At 49.0% G+C, this 22,735-nt stretch overlaps 1 protein-coding gene across 3 annotated transcripts in view; it reads left to right on the top strand.

The window, feature by feature from the left end:
* VANGL1 (VANGL planar cell polarity protein 1) overlaps positions 1 to 14,600 on the top strand; it is a 46,423-nt gene extending 31,823 nt beyond the window's left edge. For all 3 annotated transcript variants that reach the window (XM_054829430.1, XM_054829441.1, XM_054829452.1), the window contains 4 exons: positions 1,144 to 1,277; positions 4,554 to 4,686; positions 6,711 to 6,945; positions 8,194 to 14,600. In XM_054829430.1, the coding sequence (XP_054685405.1) occupies positions 1,144 to 1,277; positions 4,554 to 4,686; positions 6,711 to 6,945; positions 8,194 to 8,454 (763 nt within the window). In that variant the 3' untranslated portion in view covers positions 8,455 to 14,600. The remainder of the gene's footprint in view (positions 1 to 1,143; positions 1,278 to 4,553; positions 4,687 to 6,710; positions 6,946 to 8,193) is intronic.
* Positions 14,601 to 22,735: the final 8,135 nt, after the last annotated feature.

The raw sequence follows: 22,735 nt of genomic DNA, 5'->3' as shown, positions 1-22,735 counted from the left end.
CCTTGCAATGTTTTCTTCCTATGTTGTAACATGTATGAGAATACTTGGTTGCTTTCCTTAAGAGAGGCTTTGTTGGTAAGTGTGAACTTTACAATTAACTGGCAACAAATGTGTTGGCAGTTCCCTTATAATTTTTGTGGGTTCAAAATGAAATTAAGTGTGGGTTCTTGGCAAACTCCAGCTGGCTGAATCGGTGATCTGGGTGATTTGCTGAAAATACTGCTGCCAGCCGGACGCCACGTTGGGGCATGGAGCCAGAGCAACGTGGAGAGAGCTATGTCCTAGGTCCTGTGTGTGCATTGGCTTTTTTTTAAACACCACAGCTCTGGCTTGTTTTGAAATACTGTCCTATTTGTTAGTAGCAGTGCCTACAGACATCTGTGTGTCTGTTGTTGAAATGATTGCAAAGGAAGATACCTCTGGGTTGAGCCTTTCCTGCTGCTGGCGCGTGTGCTGTTTTGCTCCCGTGTGTCATCATTTTATGTAGGGGCATCCCTTCAAAGGGAGGGAGGGAGTGTCACTGCTCCTTATTCTGTGCCTTGCCTGGGATTTTAACAAGCAATACTGAGGTAATCCCTTCTCGGCAGCCGTACTCCTCAGGCATCGATCTTATCTTGCTGTGAAAGCTGAAGAGATTGGGCTCTTGTCAGTGCTGGGATGGAGGAGATCTGAGGAGCTGCGAGGCGCGGCTGAAAATGACTCAAAGGGAAAAGCATCCATCCTGAGCTGGTCCCTCCATCCTGGCTGGCCAGCTACAGCAAAACCAGCGCAGTGCTCTGATCTCCAGCCCGGGCAACGTCTCTGCATTGCAGCTGCCCCGCTGCTGAGGCGGGCTGAGCCCCTCTTCTGTATTTTCCCATAGTGCAGGCAGCCTGCTGCTTCAGTTTGTGCTGCCCTTGTTTAGGGATTTCCTGTCATGCTTCTGTTGAGGTGAAGGCAAACACATTTATCTTGCATCCCAAATAAAATTTCGGGTCCTAGAGAGAGTAATTAATATTCTGCATATTGCACAATTCTGTGGGCGTGACAACCCAGTTCCAAATAATGTGGCTATTTCTTCTTTTTTAAAATTTATTTAATGGAAACAAAATAACTTGATGTGTTTTGGGGGTTTTTTGTTTTGTTTTTTTCTTTTTTTCCTAGCATCCAGCGAGCTGCACTGGTGGTTCTGGAAAATTACTACAAAGATTTCACAGTCTACAACCCAGCCTTGTTAACAGCCTCCAAATCCCGTGCAGCCAAGCACATGGCTGGCCTGAAAGTCTACAATGTTGATGGTAGGTGAGGTGAAATGTAGTCTCTGAGGCTGGGTGGGATGGGGAAGGGCCGGGTTGGCTTTATGCTTTGTTATACACACATTCTCACCTTTTTGCTTTGCCAAATCCTTGTCTCTTGCTGGAAATCTTCGTAACAGTACTGAGTTTGCTGATTCCAGATGACTTTACAGATGCGTTTAGCCTACAATAAGGCTTTTTGTCTTTGCCAAGTGAAACGGCCAAGTTTTGGGTCAGGCTTAATCATTATGTGGCTTGACAAGTGCTGCTTTTCAGCACCACTTCCTGTTTTAGGCAGCCTCTGCTTTTTGTCACCCTTGGGTCATCTCCTTGGTTGTGCTAGTACAATAAACACAACTTTTAACCTAAATAAGTTCCTTGGTCATTTACCATGCCACTTCCACAGGCAGCCTTCAGGAAAGTGAAGGAGATCAATACCAATGTGGGAAGAAGCAGCAGCCTTAGCAGTAAATTAGCTATGCCTGGCTTATGCACGGCCGGGCTCCCAAGTCATCGTGATGCTAAGCAGTTCATGGAAATTCAGAGACAGATAACTATCCCTCTTGAGCTTTGCCATGCTACAAACCTGTTTCAAACTTTTGGGCTTTAAAGAGGCCTGTAGGAGGATGGACGGGTGGGTGGATCCCTGCGGACACTCAAAGCAGTGAAAACTGGACTTAATCATTTGACACTTTTAAACCCTATCAGTGAAAGCTAGGCTTGATAAGCAGGGTGTGCCCAGCTGTGTAGGGAAGCTTTTATGGTGAAGAATGGATGAAGTCCTGTGACAAGATGTAAGGCACATCCAGCCTGTGAATTCAGCAGTATTGAAAGGCTTTGAGAGCTGGAAGGGAGAAGGGACTGAAGGCACTTAGCTGGGCAAGGTGGCTCTGTGTCCAGGGTGTGGAAACCAAAATATGGAGAATATCTGTCACATGGGAAAACATGAGACATGATTGTTTTACCCTCAACAAAGCCTCAGTGCCTTGTGGGGTTTTTAATTTTTTTTTGCATTTTTGATGACTTCAGAAGTTTCAAAGACCTTATTCTCAATGTTTCCCCAAACCTGATGCAGCATTTGTAAGTCCGTGAAATTAATTGGAGGTTTAGATCCTTACAGCGAGATGTCCCCATCCTGGCAGAGGAAGGGTGAAGGGAAGCAGGTGGGAGAGAGGGGGGCAGGCTTGCTCATTGTGTGTCCCCTGCTGCCTGGACTGAAGAAGATCTCAGGTGGGAGAGAATGAGTTGAGTTAAGGAGGGAAAGCACTTTTCTAGAGGTGAAATCTTTAATTTCAACTGCTCACTCTCAGTGAGGCCTGGTGTATGGAAATCACAGGCTAACCGATACCACAGGTGCCTGTCTGCATACTGTTCAAACCGCATGTCTCGCCAGGCTGGCTGTGGGAATGTGCCTTTCTGGTTACTAGCTGGATTGTCTTCTGCGCTGCAGCATCTCTTCAGGAGGTGGTAGGGTCTCTGTTCCTGCAGCACCCGCTGGGATGTTGGGACTCTCGAGCTCAGAGGAAAAACTGCTGGTCTGGTAGTGTTAGTAGCTTTGGAGCTGCTAGCACACAAAACGCTGGAAGAGAAGGAACCAGAAGCAAGCTCCAGATGTGGCTGGCAGGCCTTTCCAAGTGTTAAGCTCATGAGCCTGCCAGGGCCCAAAAACCTGTGCCTTCCCTTCTGGGGCAGTACTGGTTCCCTGGGCTGTTCCTTGTGCAATGCCGCTGCCTTTGCGGACATGGAAATCTTAGGCTTAGACGCATGTCCTTTAAGAAGATTCCCATCCATTTGATGGAGAGTGTAATTCTGGCTGCAGCTTACCTTGGCATCCTGGCAGTCTCTTAGACCCTCCATGTGAAAAGACCGTAATGCTATTAAGGCAGCCTAATTTGTTGGCAGCTTTTGTATTTGATACTGGAGCAGCCAGGAAGGAAAAACATCTTGCTGTAATCTCTCTTATACGGAATGGGGAGCTTCACCTTCAAAACCAGGATTTTCATTGCCAGGCATAGGCAACGAGGCAAATTACAGTTCTAATCCAAATTTGGTAGCTAGTGTCTCCCTTGAGTCATATCTCCATTTCAAGGCTGTCACACACAGTCTGAAGTGTTTAGACTCTTAAGAAGCCATCTGTGTGAATGCTCGTCCTTCCCACTGCTGAGCTTCAGGCTTCTGTTTTAGAATCTGGTTTCTGCTTTTTAGGAAAGAATTAAAAAGTTGCCCTTGCACGAGCAGAACAATTTTAAGCATGTCTGTGCAATTGATTGGCCTTAACCACTGCAAGTTGAAAGTGTGGGCTTTCAGAGTAGTTAATCAGAAAAGCAGCTCTTGGTGGTTTGGAGACTGTCCTAGATTTCTCATTTTTCCCTCTGGGTAGACCCACCTCTATCCTCTATCTAGATAGAAGGCTAGAAGGGTTGGTAGACTTTTCTGTGGCAACAGTTTCCTCCTCCCCGCGCCCAAACAGCTAGAGCTGTTAGCTTCATGGGGGAACTGCAGAACCTGCTGCTGCATTTTAAGGTTGCTAGTTAAGGTCCCGTAGTAGTCAGCTCTGTCACTTGTCCAGGTGCTGGAGCAGACTGCAGCTTCCCTGTTCCTGTAGCTATGTAGGATCTGTTAACAGCAACAGAAGCACTAACTGCAGGTGCTGCTCCAGGAGCCTTGAGGAGCTATTATGCGTATAGACCCCCAGCCTACCCTGTTGCAGGACTGCTGCTCTGACAGCATCTGCCCTTCTAGAAAGCCCTATGCTTCGTCTAGAGGTGACCCTGCTGCCTCTGCTTCCTGTTTATCCTCCCTGCGTGTAACTGTGTGGAGTTTGGCTTTCGTTCATTCATCTCCATGTCTCTTGATGCTCTTGTTTATCTTTCTCCTCTTTGCAACTCCCCACTTCTTGGTGCTCTCACATTGTCTTGTTGCTGAAATGTGGTATGTTCCAGCTGCCCTTGCCTTCAAACTGAAAACATATATAATGGGTGGTAAGTTGCATCCTTGGCATGTGCACTTCACCTCTGCCTTTGTGTATGTTGTGTGAGATCCTTCATCCCAACCTCCCTCGTCCACAAGCCAAAGCCCCCTCTGCAAGCCTGTGCTGTCTAGCGGGGTTTCTGTCGGAGCTCCTGAGGACCGGGGAAGGGTTTATAGCCTCGGTTGCGAAGGCTGGAGCCCCAGAGCACTTATGACAGATGCTGTGGGGTGCTGGTCTGTCCCAACCCCAGTCCTGTGGCAGTAATGTCACCTTTCTTGTCTCCTTTTTGCTTTTCTCGCCTCCCAAAGGCCCAGGTAACAATGCCTCAGGGCAGTCCCGTGCCATGATTGCAGCCGCGGCCCGTCGCAGGGACTCCAGTCACAACGAGCTCTACTACGAAGAGGCTGACCACGAGCGCCGAGTGAAAAAACGCCGTGCGAGGTAAAGCTGTCCTGGGTGCCGCTCCTCAGCACCATGAGGCTCGGGTGCTTGGGGCTTGCCGAGCCCGACAAAGCGGGGGACACCCGTGATTACGGGCTGGGGGTTGGCTGTAAATCTGTCACAGTGAAGAAGCGTGCGAAACCCAGACGCACAAGGGATGGTGACAGCTTGCAACTGGAATTATCTGAAGAACATGCATAAAGCAGAGCTCATGTTTATTATGCCAGATAAGCTAATGCAATGTCACGGATTAGGAAACAGTCCAGTGCTTGACAAATCTGTAGTTACTTGCTGTAGGAAATCCCATTATTTCCCCCATGGCCAGGCTTGTCGTCTCAGCTCAAGTAATCCAGGGACAGGATCGGTAGAGCACTTGGTGTTGTCTGTTCATGGGCAAGGAGAATGTGTTTGCAGACTACTAAAAGGGGCAGTTTGCCCTTTTCAGTGAGTTGGGGAGGAAAGACGTGACCAGAACTGATTGTGTTTTATTTTGGAACATAGGTGTGTTTTCCACCCGTCACACTTAGGCTGCAGAGTTGGTGCTTTGTTGAGGTGACCTGTGATAGTGCCTCTATTTGCTCTGGAGCCTAATTAGTTTGTAGTTAACATACCAATCAGTTTGAGGCAAGCTGCTTAGAGTCAGGCACCCCTGAACTGAGCAGTGTTTGGAAAGAATGTCCCATAACTGGAAGGAGCTGGCTTGTTTTGTGTTTTCTTTTGACAGTTTTTATTTTATTGGGAAAGTGCTGGCACAGTGTCCCCCCCACCAGCCTGCTTCGGTCTGACCTGTGCTCCATAGCTGCTGTCTTTTGGGCTTTCTTCCAGCCTCAGAGCAATAGGAACTTAAACTTTCCTTTCAGTGCAGTGTAGCATCCAAACTCGGGCACATCTCCCTTGCTTGCCGAGCTTGGTTAGAACAGCTGCTTAGTCAGAGGAAAACCATCAGTCACTAGAAGATCAGGCCAGATGTTTCAAAGAAAGAAGGTCAGAGCTACAACAAAAAGACATGAGGAGATGAGAGTCTGATTTCCATCCCCCCACCTCCCCCAAGTCAAATTAAACAAAATGGGCAGGGGTCAGGGCTTCTCATGCTGTTCCTCATATATAGTGTGAAAGCTGTATGCTATACCTCTGCTTGTCGTGAGGCAGCTTCCCCAGGCTTTAAGATGTTTTGGATTTTGAGGGCAGTGTGGACAGTAGTTGGTGAGTGGAAATCTAGTGTGAAACAAGTCCTGTCTGGAGGGGCAGAAGAGTTTTTTTGGGTGACTCTTCCATTATCATTACTTTTTCCTGACTTACTGCAGTGTACCCCTCACTTGTTCCTTAGTATTGGGCTAACCTGCACGTGTTGTATGGCATCTGTTTGCCTTTTTATGGTGTGGTCTTAGTGTTTGCTCACCTGTGCCAACACAAGAATGGCTTGCCGAGGATGTCTCTAGCTGCAGCGTTAGGAGAGAATACGGGAGCCCCATCACTGTTCAGTGGAGGGATGCAGAGCAATCATTTGGCAGTGCAAGGTCTGTACCTGGTTGATGTAAATCAGAGCAGACTGCAGCTTGTGATCAGAGTCACGGAGCAGTCTGTGTCCTGGGTCATGCTAGTTTATAGCCAGCCCTTTCCTGACTGCTTGCCTGTCCTTACGATTCACACTGCGGTACTGTATGCTGGAACCGTTGTTTTCAAAGACATGCATTAAATGTAAGGGCAGCTGTGTCTTGTTTGAGTCACGTAGCTGATGTTTTTGCTGTGTTGGCAGAACCAAGTACAACACTCTGGCTTTTAAAGTCTTAATCCTGGTTTATGACCCTCAGTTGCTGGATGGCTTGGGCAAGTAAAGAAAAGCTGCTGTCTACCCCTCAGACTGTCAGTAAAGAAGAGTTTACGTAAATTGTCTGATGGCAGGCAGTGAGTCAGTGGCAGAGATGCGAATAGGAGCTTGTAAATTCTGACTCCCAGGCTCTGCCTTAACCACGGACCCATCCTACCTCTCGTGACTCTTACTGTCCTGGGTTTTCCTTCTGCAGACTTGTGGTTGCAGTAGAGGAGGCTTTCACTCACATCAAACGCCTCCAGGCAGAGGAACAGCAGAAAGCTCCAGGAGAGATGATGGACCCCCGAGAAGCAGCCCAGGCAATCTTCCCCTCCATGGCAAGAGCTCTGCAGAAGTACCTTCGCACCACCCGCCAGCAACAGTACCACAGCATGGAGAGCATCTTGCAACACTTGTCCTTCTGCATCACCAATAACATGACACCAAAGGTAATGCTCTCTCTAACACCGGTGCAGGAAGGAGGGAAAAAGGGATGGTGCATCTGTGTGTACATGCAGAACAGAAAATTGTTGGGGGAGGTGATTGGAGGTTTTCATAGTTGCTGTCTGTGATATGGTCAGTGTGTTGTAGGTGGCATCAGGGAAGTAATGTTTCCTCTACAGCATCATCTGTCTATCTGAAAGTGCCGATGAGGTAATTGTTCTTGTATCCAGTTCAGCAAAGGGACTACCAAAGAAGTGTCCGAGATGGTGGCCTTGAGTTACAGGGTGTTCTCCCAGCTGGCTCATGGTAGCAGTATGATGCAGGTGGCAATCTGCAAAGGACCATTTTTGGGGGGTTTTTTGTCCCCTCTGCAGTGCTACATTTTGGATTGCTTCTAATTATCGCCTAAATCCCTGTCTGTCTGACAGTGTTTGTTTCTAATTCGTGAGCCACTTGCTCAAATGTCAGTTTGCTGCTTCACACCCTGACTGTGACTGTTGACTTGCAGACACAGGGAGGGACTGAATGATGAAGGAAACAGGTCACACGATTCCTCTCCCACTTTCCACCTTCCTCTCTAAAAACACCTGACAATCCTAGAGAAGGGTTAGAAATACGAGAATTTACTCCTGGCTGTTTACCCAGGACTTACTACACTAAGAGCAGAAATGCTGTCAAGAGATGGGCTTAGCACCCTCTCACTGGGATCCACGTGGGACCTCACCTAGGTATGCAAGGGGGAGTTCTGCTGCCATTAAGATTGCAAAGGAGACTCTGAAACACAAGCGACATCAAAAGGCGTTCCCTGTTCTGTTTTCAATTTTGCAGCTTCAGTCAGTCTGCAAACATGGAAACCTCTGCTTTCCATCTTAGCTTGGCTGAAGAAGGGAGGACCAGCTATCCCATCTGCCTGTCTGGGACTGTGATTTTGGGATGAGTTATGGGGCTGGTAGGGGAGAAGTGACCTCTCCTCTACTGAACTGCTGCCAGATGGCACTATTGACAGCGGAAGTCAGGGCTGTGTTTTGCAAGCTTGCTGTGATGGACCCAAAGAGTCCTGGTGGTTGTGTCTGCTCCTGGGGTCTGAAAAGCTGGCAGGGACTGGGGAGAGGATGTGTCCTGAAGCGCAGAAGCTGAAACCGTTTGCAGCGTGTCAAGCCCGTGCTCGCAGCGCTGTAGCTGGGGATGAGAAGAGAGCATTGACGCAGAGCAAGTTGCAGGGCCGGCACTAATGTGTGTCCCTTTCTCGGCAGGCATTCCTGGAGCGTTACCTCAACCCGGGCCCAACCCTACAGTACGACAGGGATCGCTGGTTCTCCAAGCAGTGGACGCTTGTCAGTGAGGAAGCGGTCACAAGCGGGTTACAAGATGGCGTTGTTTTTGTCCTCAAGTGCTTGGACTTCAGCCTTGTTGTTAATGTGAAGAAAATCCCCTTCATCAAACTCTCGGAAGAGTTCATAGACCCTAAATCTCATAAATTTGTCCTCCGCTTACAGTCTGAAACTTCAGTCTAAGGGATTTTGAGGGTGGGTTGTTTGGGGATTATTTTTTTTTTCAATATTGTGCTTTTGGGTTTAATTTCCCCAACGCTGACTGAAACTGGCAGATGATGGACCAGTAATATTTGACCATCTGCACTTTATTTGGAAAGGGGAGGGGGGAGTTGGGATATCTTATCTAGAAAGAAATATCTTAAGAGGCAACAGGGTGACTTGGCTCGGTTAGCTCAGCCTTGGAGACAGAACAGATTTTTTTTCTTTCCCTCCCCTCTTCCAGGCATACTGTAAATTTCACGCGCTCTCTTTCTCCGCACAATTGTAAAGTTGGTATTTTTGTTGGAGTGCTACACCATGCGTGTGCCTGTGCTTTTGTGTGTCTGCTTTTGCTACCTGTAGCTGTTTCTGAGAGCGAGTTGCTCACCTCGCCACTATAGAAACCTGTTTGCGCAGGGGGATTTGCAGTCCCCGTTCACTCGGGGAGGAGAGGGTATCAAAGGGTGGGTGCGAGAGGGCTACTTCTGTGAGCCACCTAATCTGGAGACTGAAGAGTTTTACTTTTCCTCCTCTCCATGTGCCCTCTTCTGTCAGTGCTGGACCCGTACGAGCATAGTAGGATGGTTTTGGTCTCTCTGTCTCTGAAGTTGCTTGTCTTGAACTGGATCAGCCCATCTTGTAGCTCTTCAATTTTTTTATTTTTTACCAGTGCTTGTTAGTGAAACTGTTCTGCGTGGCACAGCTCACTGTTATCTCTCACCTGCTTCCCTCTCCCCTGCTTGCCTGCATCTGTCTCGGGCACTCCCACGGCTCCGTGTTTCTGTCCCTTTCTGTCTGGCTTTCCGAATGCATTTCTCCAGCCACGGTCCCCTCGGGGTCTGCCTTACCAACACTTCCTTTTGCACCTGCAAGGGCTGCGTATTTGCACTGGGACGGGGCAAGTAAGTAGCTGGCTCCTCCTCAGATAAATCATGGACCCTTCTTATGTCTGACAGCCCCTTTGAGGGGAAGGGGGGTGCAGGCAGGAATGTGCTCCTCCCTCTCCAGCCAGCTTCCAAGTGCATTTAGAGGAAATATGGGCAAAAGCACTTCCCTCTTTGAGGAGAGGAGCCAGGGAAGGGCTGACCTCTGCCACGTGCACTGGCTTTGGAGAACTGCTGTGCTCTGGAAACACTGCAGTGTGTCCTTCCCCACCGTACGCCTTCAGCTATAGCTAAGAAATACCAAACTATGTCTGAATGTTGAAAATCTGCCTGCCTTTCTTGGCCTTTCTGTACTGCAGGAGTTCCTGCTTGATGCCGGGATCAGCTCCCGCAAGAGATGCGTAGCTCTTAAATTGCAGTTTGGTTTGTAAAGCTGCCTTTCCCCATCAGTGCAGCTCTTGTGTGTGACTTTTGTTGTCTGGAGATTTGCGGAGTTTTGAAAGGTTTGCTTTTAACGATGAGCCTAAACCAGTGTCTGAGGCCTGATTGCCAGCACAGGGCATCGCGTGACTCTGGAGCCAGCTCCAAGGCTGGCAGTGACCTGCCTTCAATCAGGTCCCTCAGAGACACCCCCCCCACCTCCCTGCTCTGTGGTGGTGGATTTGTGTGTGTGAATGCAAACGCTCGATTCATTCTGCCCAGTCTTCTGCCATGCAAATATCTCGTCAGGCGGGAGCTGACTTGCACTCCGTACGGATGTCTTAACACAGAGGGCCCCAGTTCAGCAGGGTACGTACGCCAGTGCCTTTCACTGCCAGGGTGCGTCGTCTTCTGAGGGGGCCTGTGACAGCCTGGCCCCTTTGGCCTTCCCCAGGCCGTCCCTGGGTTCCTTCACCAGCTCGTGGGGCTGCCCCCCACTCCCCCCAGCGCGAGGTGGCCCAGCTAAGACGAGGGAGTGGGTCTGTGCTGGTCCTGCACGGCATAGCTGGTGTGGACTGGACGGGTGCCCACCACAGGCTGGTGGGAGGGAGCAGCCGCCTTAATCAGCAGGGTCCAGCCTCTTCCAGCTTCAGCAGCAATGGAGCTGCCCATTCAACAGCACCTGCGAATAGTCCTCTTGGGATCAAGGGAGCACCCTGATGAGGGATGGGGAATCACCACTTTGGACCCTCAAAGTGACACCTGCAGCCTCCTGCACCTTTCTTACAAGAGGATGGTGGTCACCTGGATGCTGTCTTCTCCGTGTAATGTGCCAGACATGGCGGTGAAGAAACTAGATGGCACGGTACACGATGGGATTAGGCTCGTGTCCCTTAAAGGATGGGAAGTAGGTAGAGTTTTCCATTCTTTCTCTAAACTTAGTTTTTGGGTTTCTTTCTAGGTCAGGCTTTCTGGTAGTCTGTACGGGAACTTTGACTGTGGCCTTCGCAGTGTTTTATTTTGAAAAAGTAGATTATTTCCTCCTTAAAAAAAAGGAAGGGGGGAGCATATGGTATCTCACACATGGCTCTCCTAAAGACGCGTGTATCTGCCTCTTATGAGGTGCATAACCAGTGAGGTGGGAGAGACTGGGAGTAGCTTGGGAGACTATGGAGCACTTACACCTGTGTGGAGGCTACTGCCTGTGGCTGAATTGGCTTGTTTCTGTGAAGCCAGAACAAGACCCACCTTGCCAGGGGCTTGGGTGTGCCATGTGTGTGAGAGCACCTTCTCTCGGGCACCTCTGCAAAACTTTCTTTCTTTTCCCAGGATTTCCTTCCCCTTTTCCCTCCCCCTGTGAGGGGGGGTTGTCTGACAGTATCTGCTCAGGAAACTCATGTCTTAATTACGTTAAATCCTTGAACACATGGAGAACCAGACGGAAGCAGCGTGCGCTCGTTCTGGGTCTGCTGCCTCATCTGTGTGCTGTGGTTCAGCGCTGCCTTTTCTGCCTGCTGCCGAAAAGGACACTGTTAACGGGGGCCAACTCCTGCCTTGAACGCTCTTCCCTGCGTCAGCAGCGCGAGTGTTTTGCCCGATGAAATCTGAAGGAGAGGACTTGGCCTCTCACACGGTCACTTTAGAGATGCTTGGGGTGAGAGCAGATTATAAGGGGGATTGCGACTCCGGAGTATTCCCTCCTGCTGGTTTTTTTTTAATGACATTCTGTTTTTCAGGGTCTCTCATTTTCCCCTCTCTGTGTAAAATCAGGGGACCACTGTCATACCTACCTCACTGGGGTGTTGTGAGGCTAAACTCAACTTGTCATCAAGTGCTTTGAGATCCACAGATGGATCTGTGGCATCTATAGGAATTCAGATTCTTTATAAAAGTACTGAGCGGTGGGAGCAGACTGGTTTGTTTAACTCTGTTTATAGCCAGCTAATGAGTAAGAATCGAGTCACAGGGAATGAAGCTCTGATCCAAATCCTGCAGTCCTTACTACTGCAGAGCTTGCCAAGAGCTGAGCATAAATAAAGCTTGTAGAGTTTGCTAGCCAAGCACAGGCTGTTTTCCTCCAAATGCCTCTCCTATCCTGCATTGTCTCCTTACACATTTTCTCCCTCCTCTCTCCCAGCCTGAATGCTTGTAGCTGGCTGGGAGTTGGTTTTCTTTAGAATTCTAAGTGGTTTATAAGACAACTCTGTGGTGAAGCGGACAATGTTCCTTGCACTGGACATCCTTCACTAAAGGCTGAACCATTTGATAGGGTGCTGTGTTGCTTAGCCAGGAGTGGTCTTGCCCCACTCCTCTTCCACGTTGGTGTTTTTCCTGTGACTCTCAAGTATGCTGCTTGGATACTTTAAAGGCTTTGGTTTTGGTTTTTTTTTTTTTGCTCTTGGATTTGTTACAGCCTAAATCCAAAGCCATGCTGAGATCTTCCCAAAACCAGATGCTGTTCCAGAGCAGATGGAAATGGCTGTGGGTTTCCACGAAGGCTGGTTTTCTCTTTCATGGCTAGAGAGTGAAAGATTCAGATTTATTGCAGCTTTGAGGAGTGATGGGGCAGATATTAGACCCTTAATACCTTGCCACTCCTGTAATTAGGCTCAGGCAAAGGTTGTCAGCACATCTCTTAGCCTCTTGTTGCCATGTGGCTGCAGCCATCCTTGTATAGGCTCTGTGGGGCTGCCCCAGGTCTCAGACTCCCTTCCCGCTCACGGGAGCAGAGCAGGCAGCACTCAGAGGCATAAACATTTTATCACTCCTGTCCATAGCGTTACCAGTCCCTGACCAAGCCCCAGTGGTCAGCTTGGGGGGCTGAGGGGGCTGCTTGCAACTACCAGTTTTCACCCTGGGGAGGGGAGACGTTGCCACCCACCCATGCCTGTAGGCAGCAGGGTAGCTGGGGTGCAATGCACCGTGCATGGAAGGGTGGTGTGATGCAGCTTGCTTGCAGAGCAAGGTCAGCTCCTGCTTCTGGGGTTGTCCTGGGTGCCTTCAAGAACAATCCCCCCTGAAGGGGAATATTGGAGAGAAAGGCAGATCTCATTTCAGCCTCTGCCGGTTATTTCTCTGACTTCTGCCTTTAAAAATTTTCTTGCCAGCAAATTCAGTCACTCCACCTCCAGCTCCCATCTTCCCCTCCCTGTGTTTTTCCCAAAGTTCCCTAGTGAGGCAGAACAAGTATCCACTGGGATGGGAGGTGCTGGGGCTGCAGCTCAGAGCTTGGGGGCAGCTTGTGATAAGGTGCAATTTTGGGGGAGGTCTGAACAAATCCCAGCCCTTACGGAGCCTCTTAACCTTCTCCTTTGGGACGGGGATCTCCACGCAAAGCCTCGGGAATCAGCTGTTGCCAAGCATGCCAAAAGCTGCGGGGAAGCAGTTTCTGAAGCTTGCATAACTAGCTTTTAAAAGTCTTGTTTGAGATGTGCTCGTTTCCACCACTTGCTGCTGAAGAAACTGGAAAGATCCATACTGTGCTAAATGTGGAAACCTAGTCAAGCCAATTTCATCTTGCTTACCAAAACTTGTAAATCTGCCCTTTTCAAAGGTAAAACAAAAGATTTGCAGTTTTTTGCAAAAATGTTGTATTCTGGTCCCAGACTCTGCTATTCAGATGTGCTCAGTTCTGCCCTGCCGTATGAGCTGTTCACGAGATGTGTGCGCAGATGTCTGCTTTCTCATTCAGCTTGTGTGTCTGTGTGCTTTTTCCCTTACAGGCGTGTGCATTATAATGTCTAAAGCCTCAAGCAGGGCTTGGTGGTTCAATGTTTAAACTGTGTTAAGAAGGAAGCGTTCTTGGGATTGAGCTGTGGGGTTTTTTGTGTTGTTTTGTGTGTTTTGGGTTTTTGTTTTGGGGGGTTTTTGTTTGTTTGTTTTGTTTTTTAATTAAAACCCAAAAAAACCCCCGAATTTCTGTTCTCCTAAAAGAGATGGCTTTGGGCCATGAAGTCTGCTACAGGAATATGTGTCCTCCTGTGGTGAGGCTGCTGCCTCCGATAGATGATGACCAAAAGTTGCCGTTTCCGACAGCTGCTCTGTGACCAGTGCGGATTGCTTTGGGATACTCCTGAGCCCGGGTCCCCGCAGCACCAGCGGTACAGCTGGTGTTATCTGCCTCTCTGCATCCCTCCAAGAGACTGCTTTTTTGGTTTTTTTTATCCCTGTAACATACTGAAGCCCTGGGGGCAGCAGGCAGCCAGCCCTGCCCCATGTGTGCTCTGCCCAGAGAGGGAATCCTTCCCTCTGGCTGCTTCCCGCACCTCTCACCAGCGCTAAGGATGCTCGGGGGTATCCCCTGCGTGCACAGGGGGAGATGCTGTGGCTCGCTACCTGCACAGATGTAACTGTGAAGGAATCTTACACTCTTCTGTGCCTGTTTCTTTGATTCAGCATTATCGTGTCTTGGGGAAGGGGGCGGGAGCGAACGCCCTTCCCTCACCCTCTTTTGATCACTGTGTAATACTCTTTTTCTACACAAACTGTGTATAGTAAGATGGATTTTGCCAAGGTTTTCTAATTAATAGACACTAACCAGCATTTATTTCCTTTTTTTTTCCTTCTCTTTGCACATGTGACTTTAACTGCAATGGTACATGGTCTTTCTGTTCTTTTCTAATCGTGAACTTAAGTAAGCAAATTCCTGGTGTCTGTGACATTAATGCACTGTGGGTCTAGCCTAGTAAATTGTTCTGTTCCAAGCTGGGTTCTCTTAAGTTATAGCTGGATGGGGTTTTGTTGTTTTTAAACTGAAACATAAAACCGTTTTACACTTTGCATATTTTGTACAGTAAAATTCTGGAAATAAACTGAAACCAGATTTGATTGTCCTACTCCTTCCTCTTATCCTTTCAGACAAAAAAAAAAAAGCAGTTTTTCTGGCCTTCAAGCATTCCTTAGCTGTGGCTGGGAGAGGCCCTGCAAACATGTGGTTTAACCTTTTTGAGGCTGTCTTTTTGTCACCCTCGTTCTAGACCTTTCTGATCTGCCCTGCCACAGTAAAATGCAAACTCATTTATCACTCCTGAAGAAAGACTAGTAGACGACTGCTTTGAACACCTGAAATCTCAAATGTTGGGGAGCAAATGCAGCTGGGGGGGGGGAGATGCATGACTGAAGTGGGAACAGGTTTTTCTGCCTCCTGTCTTCTCTCGTAGTTTGCACATGAATTATGAAGTGCAGGATTCATGGCAAAGTTCCTTATTTGGGCCTGGCAGGGAGGAGGAGTGGCGAGAGGAGGAAAAGCCAGTGCTCCTTGTTTGTGTGGATGCAAGCCTGTGCTCCGCTAAAACAACACGCGGGGATCTCGCCTCAACAGCACCCGTGGGTGCGGCTCTCCCCACCTCCAGTTTCCATCACCAGCGTGCTGAGAGCTCGGAAAGACCGAGCGGCCATGCCTGAGGAAACGTGGAAGCAGCCTTCCCTAGACTGTCTTTGATGTACCTGCTCTTCAGGAAAGCCCTTTTTAATGGGGAGTACCTGGCCTCGCAGCTGTGCCCTGCCCAGCAGATCTCAGTGGCTTTGCTGGAAAAATCCACAGGATGCTGCTGTGCAATGAAAAAAATACAGTGCAATGGTTGTGGAGATAAGCAGAACCCATATAAACGCTGATGGAGAGAAACACCCAAATGGGTAATTTTCTGCTTGGGGGAAGATGGATGCATTTAGGCTACAGAGCATTGAACCAAAGCCCGGGAGGAAGCAGGAAGGGTGGGATGGCCCTGTGTTCGGTCCTGCCTCCTGCCCTCCCTTGATCTCTCTGCTTTTGATCTGCCCCCCTCATCCTGCTGATGCTTTGGCAGTGCCCAGCCCTGGGCTGTTTGCAGTGCAGCTCCTGGAGATGGGCAGGGAAAGGAAATAATGCTGCTGCCGCCCTGCAGAGCCTGTGATGGGTGCACAGTCATTGCTGGTCCCCTCCTGCCCCTCAGAGGAAGACCTGACTTGCCAGGCTGGAGCTGTGTAGGTAAAAACACTGTGGGAGCCAGCCAAAGGTGTGTAAGAAGCAGGAATTTGGCACAAACAAGATAATGGGTTTGTCAGCCTTGTCCTAGGCTCTTAGCCTTGAGAGTTGTGTCTTTACATACGAGTTCAGCATGCTCTGCTTCATTTGTGGGTTAATGCCGATACCAAATCAACACCTGATCGCTGCTGTTCGTGGCACTTTCTCTCCTGCTGCGGGTTGTTGGAACCTGATGGAAAGAACAGGCTTTGCTAGAGGGACCAGTTCCCCTGGCCTTCGCCCAGAGCTCAGCTATCTGAATCATAAGGGGCTGTGGTGTGTAGCTCAGCAGAAATTAGAGCTGAGGGTGCTGTTCTGGTTTGGCCAAGTCTTTCAGTGAAATTGCAGGGGTCTTTGAGGTGTGAGGGAGCCTCGGGTGCAATGTTGGGTTAAGTATTACTGACCAAACCTCTAACAGAAAGAAGGGGATGGAGGTTTTCACTGGCAAGCAACGTTTGGAGAGACCTGGCATACTGAAAAAGAGGTAAGCGCCTTCTGCCTGAGGGAGATACCAGGCTGGGGTCACTTGGGAAGGAGATAACTGTCCTGCAGTGCCCTTCCCAGCCGTGAGGACATAAGGCTGTGAGGGCTGAGACAGCACAGCAACAGCCACTGCGGCAGACAGAGTATTTTATGCTGAGCAGGGCTCGTGGCTGAAGTGTGGCTTAATACATAAGAAGATCGATGGACTGTAGTAGATGATAGGGACCAGGCTTCACAGTTACGGACGGTCAGAAGATACCAGCTTTGGGGAATTCAGTAGGGACGTATGGGGCAAAGGGGCTGCATGCAGTCAGGGTATAACAAATGGGTTAAGAAATGAATTTGTCGCCTTAGGCAATGGGCTCCAGAGCCTTGCGTGAAGCACTAGCAACACCTTACCGTACAATATTGTTAGCTAAATTAATAGTTCAATAAAGCATCTGGCTGTGGAGGTGGGCAGTGCTTCAAGCCCCAAAACAGCTTCTCCTGGTGCTACGTACTGGCTCTGCTTTCCCAGCCCCAGATCTGAACTCCTGGGAGATACAGGGAAGAACTGAACTTGGGAGCTTCCAGGGAAAATGTGTGCAGAAAGCTGGGGGGACCAGGAGCTGGGGGCAGGTGGGTTGGGTGCGAGGGGAAGGGGATCTCAGCAGGACGTGGTGTCTCACAGCAGCATGTGGGAAGGGAAGGCGCACTGGGAGTTGGCCAAGCAGAGCGCTTTGGTTTGTCTTTCAACACCACTCCTGAGTTTATGTTGGACTGGGAAGGTGATGGGTTTAGATTACAGTCCTTTCCGGTACTGACAGATAATCCACTGGGGCAGGGGTGTCTGTTCCCTTTGCATGTGTGCATCCATGCGCTGCTGGGTCAGGAGGTGCTGAGAGAAGAGAGAGTATGCTGAGCATAACATGCCTGCAGATGTAGGTAGGGATGGTGTAGTGGGGGTGATTGCATATGCATAAATCACTATCTGTGAACAAGGTTACCTGAGTTGCTTTGAAATGCTCTAACAAGTTTCACAGCCCTGCTGTGAGTGTGCATCTTGGTTTATGCTGACACGTTGCTAGTAAAATGGGAAGTACCTCAAGTAGGACGAAAGCTGCTCTCCAGTTTCTCCCCATCTCCTTGTCCCCTCCATAATGAACTTGGAAAAGGTTTGAGGTTTTTTCCTGGCTGTACAGTGATCTGCGATCAGGCTGGGGGCCACTGCAAGACTGCCAGCCCACTCCAAAGCCCTGAGGTGATCTTCCCTTCTTCCAAAACCTGGGGAGCTGAATGGGGTGAAGATGACCATTTCTGTACATGACTTGGGGCTTGCTTGGGTTCCATCTCAGCTAATGCAAATAATCTGGGGATGCCAAGAGCCCTCATGCAGTGGTACTGCTGCTGGCCAACCTCCCAAAGCCTGTGGGTCCTGCCCGTGGGAGGAGAACGGTTGTTTGCTGGTGGGGCCACAGCCAAGGTGAAGGGAACGAGCGATCTTTGGGCTCTGTGTGGGCAGCACTAAATACAATTTAGAAGAGGAAGAAGGGAGATAACTTTTAGCTTGTAGATGTGCATTTGGGATAAGCAAGGTGGACACACTGAGCTATGTATCAAAATACAGAGGAAGTAGCAAAACCTCGAGAGAGACAGTAAGACAAGGAGGAGGCAACGTGAAGTCAGTGAAGAGACCTTGGAGAACAGGGTGTGGTTTTTCCCTCCAGCATCCTTAGAAACATGAAGGTGCAAAGATTTTAGGAACGGAGACACCACAAATTGCTCTAGGCATGAAGCTATTCTGTAAATTGAAACATTTTAAGCCTCTTCAAAAGGCAAAAATCAGGCTTCCAAACGCTTAGACATCTACAGTCTTGGCTGTCTTTTTTGTCTTTTTTTTTTTCTTACTACTTGAAAAGGTAGCATGAATTAAAAGTGGATGCATGGAGAGAAGGGAGTTCTTGATAAAACACATTTGATTCAGCCTCTCTGGAAGTTTTAAGAGATACTCAGAACTTTTTAGCTCTTTGGACCTCTCTTCAGCACGAGTCAGATGCTGTGGGCATGCTTTAAAAGAGGGAATGAGAAGGAGCTGATTATATCTGGGCCACAGATGTGAAACAGATCTGAAAACCTTTTAGCTTCTATTTTGTAAAAGCTCATTCTTGAGTATTCATAATACCAGATCCTACAGTTGATTATAATTTTGCTTTGTAAGTGGTTGGGAGAAACTGGTTTAGTAATTCAGTTACTAGACTGTGGGAAGCTGTGCAAATTCCTTCAGCAATTTCATTTTGTGGGGACTAAAATGTTCTTCAAACATTTAGTTACTTTTGTCGTTCAATAGCCTCTTTCTTTGTCACTAGCAGGAGAAGGGCTTTGACATGTTGGATTGAATTTTAAAGCAAAAAATCTAACACCAGGCAAATTTCAGGGCTGCTCTCTGGTCGAACATCATTTTATTTTTATCTGCCTTACTGAGGGAGGGACCTGATTCAAGCTGGGCTTCCTCCAAATTCAAAAGTGGAGGATGAGGTCACTCGTGGCTATTTAAGTCATTTACCACCCATAACCAAGGAGGGCTCAGTCAGGACAACTACTGGTCTTCTCAGGCAGGTAGTTGGCTTTCTGGCTTAACCCTTCCAGCAAACTCAGTTCGTTTAACCCTTGAGACTTATTTCTCGTGTGTGTCACAGCACTTGTCTTCTGCTCAGGCAGTGTAGTGGTGTGATTGCCGGTCGCACTGGAGGTTTACTGATCTCTTCCCCCGGTCAGGCCAAGATGGCCCAACCTGTGCCCATGAAGACAGGGCTTGGTTGAAGGGTAATGGTTCCTCATCTGGATTTTGGGACAATGGGGAAAAAAGCACCCACCGCCCAAAAAAATCCTGGTGTTTCTGCAGTGCCTAGGCTGGTGAAACAGCTTCACCTTAGCATCTGTCCTCTGCAAAAGGAAAGCCAGTCTCAGCCTTGTCTGGTTGGCTTTCTCCTTGGGAAGGAAATGTTGTCCCTTCCTGTGTTCACAGCCATGGCTCATGGCATGGGGTACCACCACCGCCGGTTCCTGGCAGTGGCGTGAGGGAGGCTGCTGTCTCCCTGGGCTGGGGATGGACTCAAGCAGTAGGGGCAGGGGAGAGCCTTGTCCTTAAGAGATCCTCAGTACCACATGGTGTGGGGGTGGGTTGAGAAGAAGAGAAAGAGGAGCTAGATAGAAATGGAGAGAGAGAAAAAATTAGGGGAGCCAGTGAAGGTGAAAAAGCTATGTTTTCTTCTTGTTTTCCATAGCATTAGGGACAATACCAGAAGCCCTTTGAGTGCTTTGCTGATCTCCTTCATCACAGGGGCTTGACAAGAGAAGGTGTGAGGGGGGAGCAGAAGGGGAGAGCGAGGCACCGGAAGGATCTTTGCTTCCATCCCAAAAGCTACTAGTAATCTGACTCCAGAAATGGGTCTTCAAGCTGCAAGGAAGCTCAGTAGCTTCGCCCGACTCCACCCCCCCCCACACACACCCCTCTGCTTTAAATAGTTTAGCACTTTTTAAACCTGGCAGAGGGCTTTCTGGGAGCTGGACCAAGAGAGCTTTCTCTGCCCTGGACCCTGCCCCGTAGTCCACATCGTCATTAGACATCTTCTGATTCCAAACAGGTGTGAAAGCCGCCCCACGGCTGGCCCCAGGGGGTACTGACCATTGAAGGGCGGCTCTGCCCAGATGTCGGTGGTACAAGGGAGCAGGGAAAAGGCAGGGGATGCTGCAGCACAGTGGGTTGACACACAGAGTCTTGGGTCTCAGGTAGGACACAGTCCTGCTGGCACAGCCTCGTTACCAAGCTTAATTATCCTTTCTGCTATATTCTGTTGCTTCCAGTTTCTAACGGGTGGTGTTGCACTGCACGGCATAGATATACCTGGGGCATAAAAGTAGCCAGGAGGCAGCTTGCTTTGCCCTGGAGGGTCTTGATGCTTGTCGCCTGTTCACCTGTTCCCCCTCTTCACGCCCTGAGTCCATTGCTGTGCAACTGGCTGTGTGTGGGGCTTCCCCAAGGCCAAAGCTTTGCTGGGGCAGAGAGGAATCCAGATGCAATCCTGGCCTGTTTTCACAGGACTGCAAGTCAGTGGAAGCTGGGAAGTGATATGTTCTGGTCTGATTAATTATTTCCCTGGGAATAAAAGGCAATGGGTTTTGTTTGGTCTCGGTAATGAATCAATCATTTCTTAGGTACGATGTGCAGACAGACATGGAGAAGCAGCCGGTGTCCTCGGCTGTGCGTGCGTGTTGGTGTCTGGCTGAGCAGCTTCATTCTGGGATGGGAAGCAGCCAACATCTCTGGTTTCACTATGCAGCCGTTCCTCTCCCAAGGGCAGCACAGGAGACTCCCACCACTCCTCAGAAACATCATAAAAACTGCTGACCCTGAAAATATGGAGTAATCTGTGATTTCTAGAGTGCTTCCCTTGTCTTCTCCTTCTAGAGATGTTTCCCAAATGGTTGACATTAGCTCAGAGCAGTTTTGGGTTCACAGAGCCTCTCCATCAGTGTCTTTGAGTCCGCTGCAAAGGCAGAAGCTTTCTCCTTTGTGCTTCTCTATGATAGCTGCAGTGTTTGGCTCTTGATGGGTTTCCCTCTCCCTTGATCGTTGCCCATGAGCAGTACGGGGTGGCCTGGGGTACAGAACACCAAACAAGCCCCTCTTCTGTGGCCCCCGGCCCCGTGTCTGGGGACTGGGAGAAGGTGGTGTATGACTTCGTGTTCTTGCCACACATCACTTGGGGGGCGGGGGGAGGGTCCTCACTCTCTTTGGGGACAGATAACACTAGGTTTTTGGGTACTTTGAAGTGACTGATCAGCTTGAAGTACTCACAGTTGGATGAGGGTAAAATACCATTCCTTGTCTTTATGTGTATTAAGACCCATTTAATATGAATGTCTAATTAACACTTTGGGGAAAAAGAACTATTTGCTAAGAGAGGGACAGTCTTAACAGACTTGCCTGCAGGAACACTCAGAGCTGCCCACATGCACAATTTTTTTTTTTTTTTAATAAAGAAGTTGTGGGGTTTTTTCCTTGCTCCTCATCCAAACATACTGACCTTTTGCTTTTGAGTGTGTAGTGGGCAGGGTTAGGCTGGCTTTGCTCCTCAGGGTTGCCAGTACCTTTCAAATGCCAGTTGTGCTACTTCTAACAGAGGAGCCCAGGAGCCTGTGCCTGGAGTCCTGTGTGTGATACCTCCCCATACCAATATCTTACCTGTCCCTGCAAGGAAGACACTCAAGTTCAAGCTGCCATCTCCTTCACATGGTGTATTGCCTCATTCAATGGTTCGGTCACCATGAACTTGGGGCAGACGAGGTGTTACAGGTGAATGGGAGAGGCTTTGCTGCCTATTCATCTTCATTGCTGCAATGTTTTCTTAACTTTTTATGTGTTTATCGCAACGGCTGACAATAAAAAGTTCCCGTTTGTGGGCAAAGAGAATGATGAAAACTGTAATGGGGGGGTGAAGGAAGAGGGAAAGGGTGGCCCCATCAAGCACTGCACTGGCACCGTGAAGGAGTGGCAGCCGAAGGATTAGCCCTTTCTCTCATAACTCAAGGGAAACTTTCCATAAACTACTGACACCAGCCCACCAGTATGAGCTCAGCCTCACTGGCCTCTGCATGAGCCTAAGCACCACTACATTAATTATTTTTTCACCCCAGAGCTCTGTTGCTTGATGCATTGAAATGTGTACGTGCCTGTGAAACACCTGTGCACATGCACACGTCCGTGGTGCTGTTTGCAGGGTCTGCCTGCTCTGCCTGTGTAAGCTCTGCCCTTCGGAGCGTCTAAAGGGGGGCACATCAGAATAGATGGGCATCCACAGCAGGAGGGGAGGTACATGGAAAGTACCCAGGCAATCAGGATGTCTGGAAACACTGTCAAGTACTTTTCTCAGGTGAGTATTTGTCCCTTAATCACAGACCAGGAGGCTATTAAATGGCTAGTTTTGCCTGTTGTTACTCCTTACTGATGTGCATCAATGAGACCTTGAGTCCCACTTGCTCCCTCTGTCTTCTGAGCTGGGGTCCTCCAGCAAACCTCTCGAGCAAACAGCTGAAAGTAAAGAACAGAAGGAGGGTGCTGGGCACCCCTCCAACCAGGAGAGAGGGGCGTGTGAAGGAGTGGACCTCCAGGCTGAGAGCGCTCTGCATTTTGAACCTTCTGAAAGTCTCCACCAGGTCCTCTAGGATGGGACTGAGTTGTTCATAGCCCCAGTGTGACCAGGTGGATGGTCTTCCCAAAAACACTTAGTTCAAGTCTTCTAGGCAGTGCTTATGCATCATAAAGAAGCAAGAAAGGGCAAAGAGTTGACCTGGGGGCTTTGCTGTCCTGTCTATTCTTCTAATAAGCTGTGTCTGAAAAGCATATGTTGAGTGTTTGATGTTCAATGAGGAGCTAATGTGGCCTACGGTCATATACCATGTAAGCACAGTATTCATTCACATACATAGAGATATA

The sequence above is a fragment of the Grus americana genome, chromosome 1, assembly GCF_028858705.1.
Source record: "Grus americana isolate bGruAme1 chromosome 1, bGruAme1.mat, whole genome shotgun sequence".
Taxonomy (NCBI): domain Eukaryota; kingdom Metazoa; phylum Chordata; class Aves; order Gruiformes; family Gruidae; genus Grus; species Grus americana.
The sequence above is the reverse complement of the archived record's forward strand: the minus strand, read 5'-3'. Positions and strand labels throughout refer to the sequence as shown.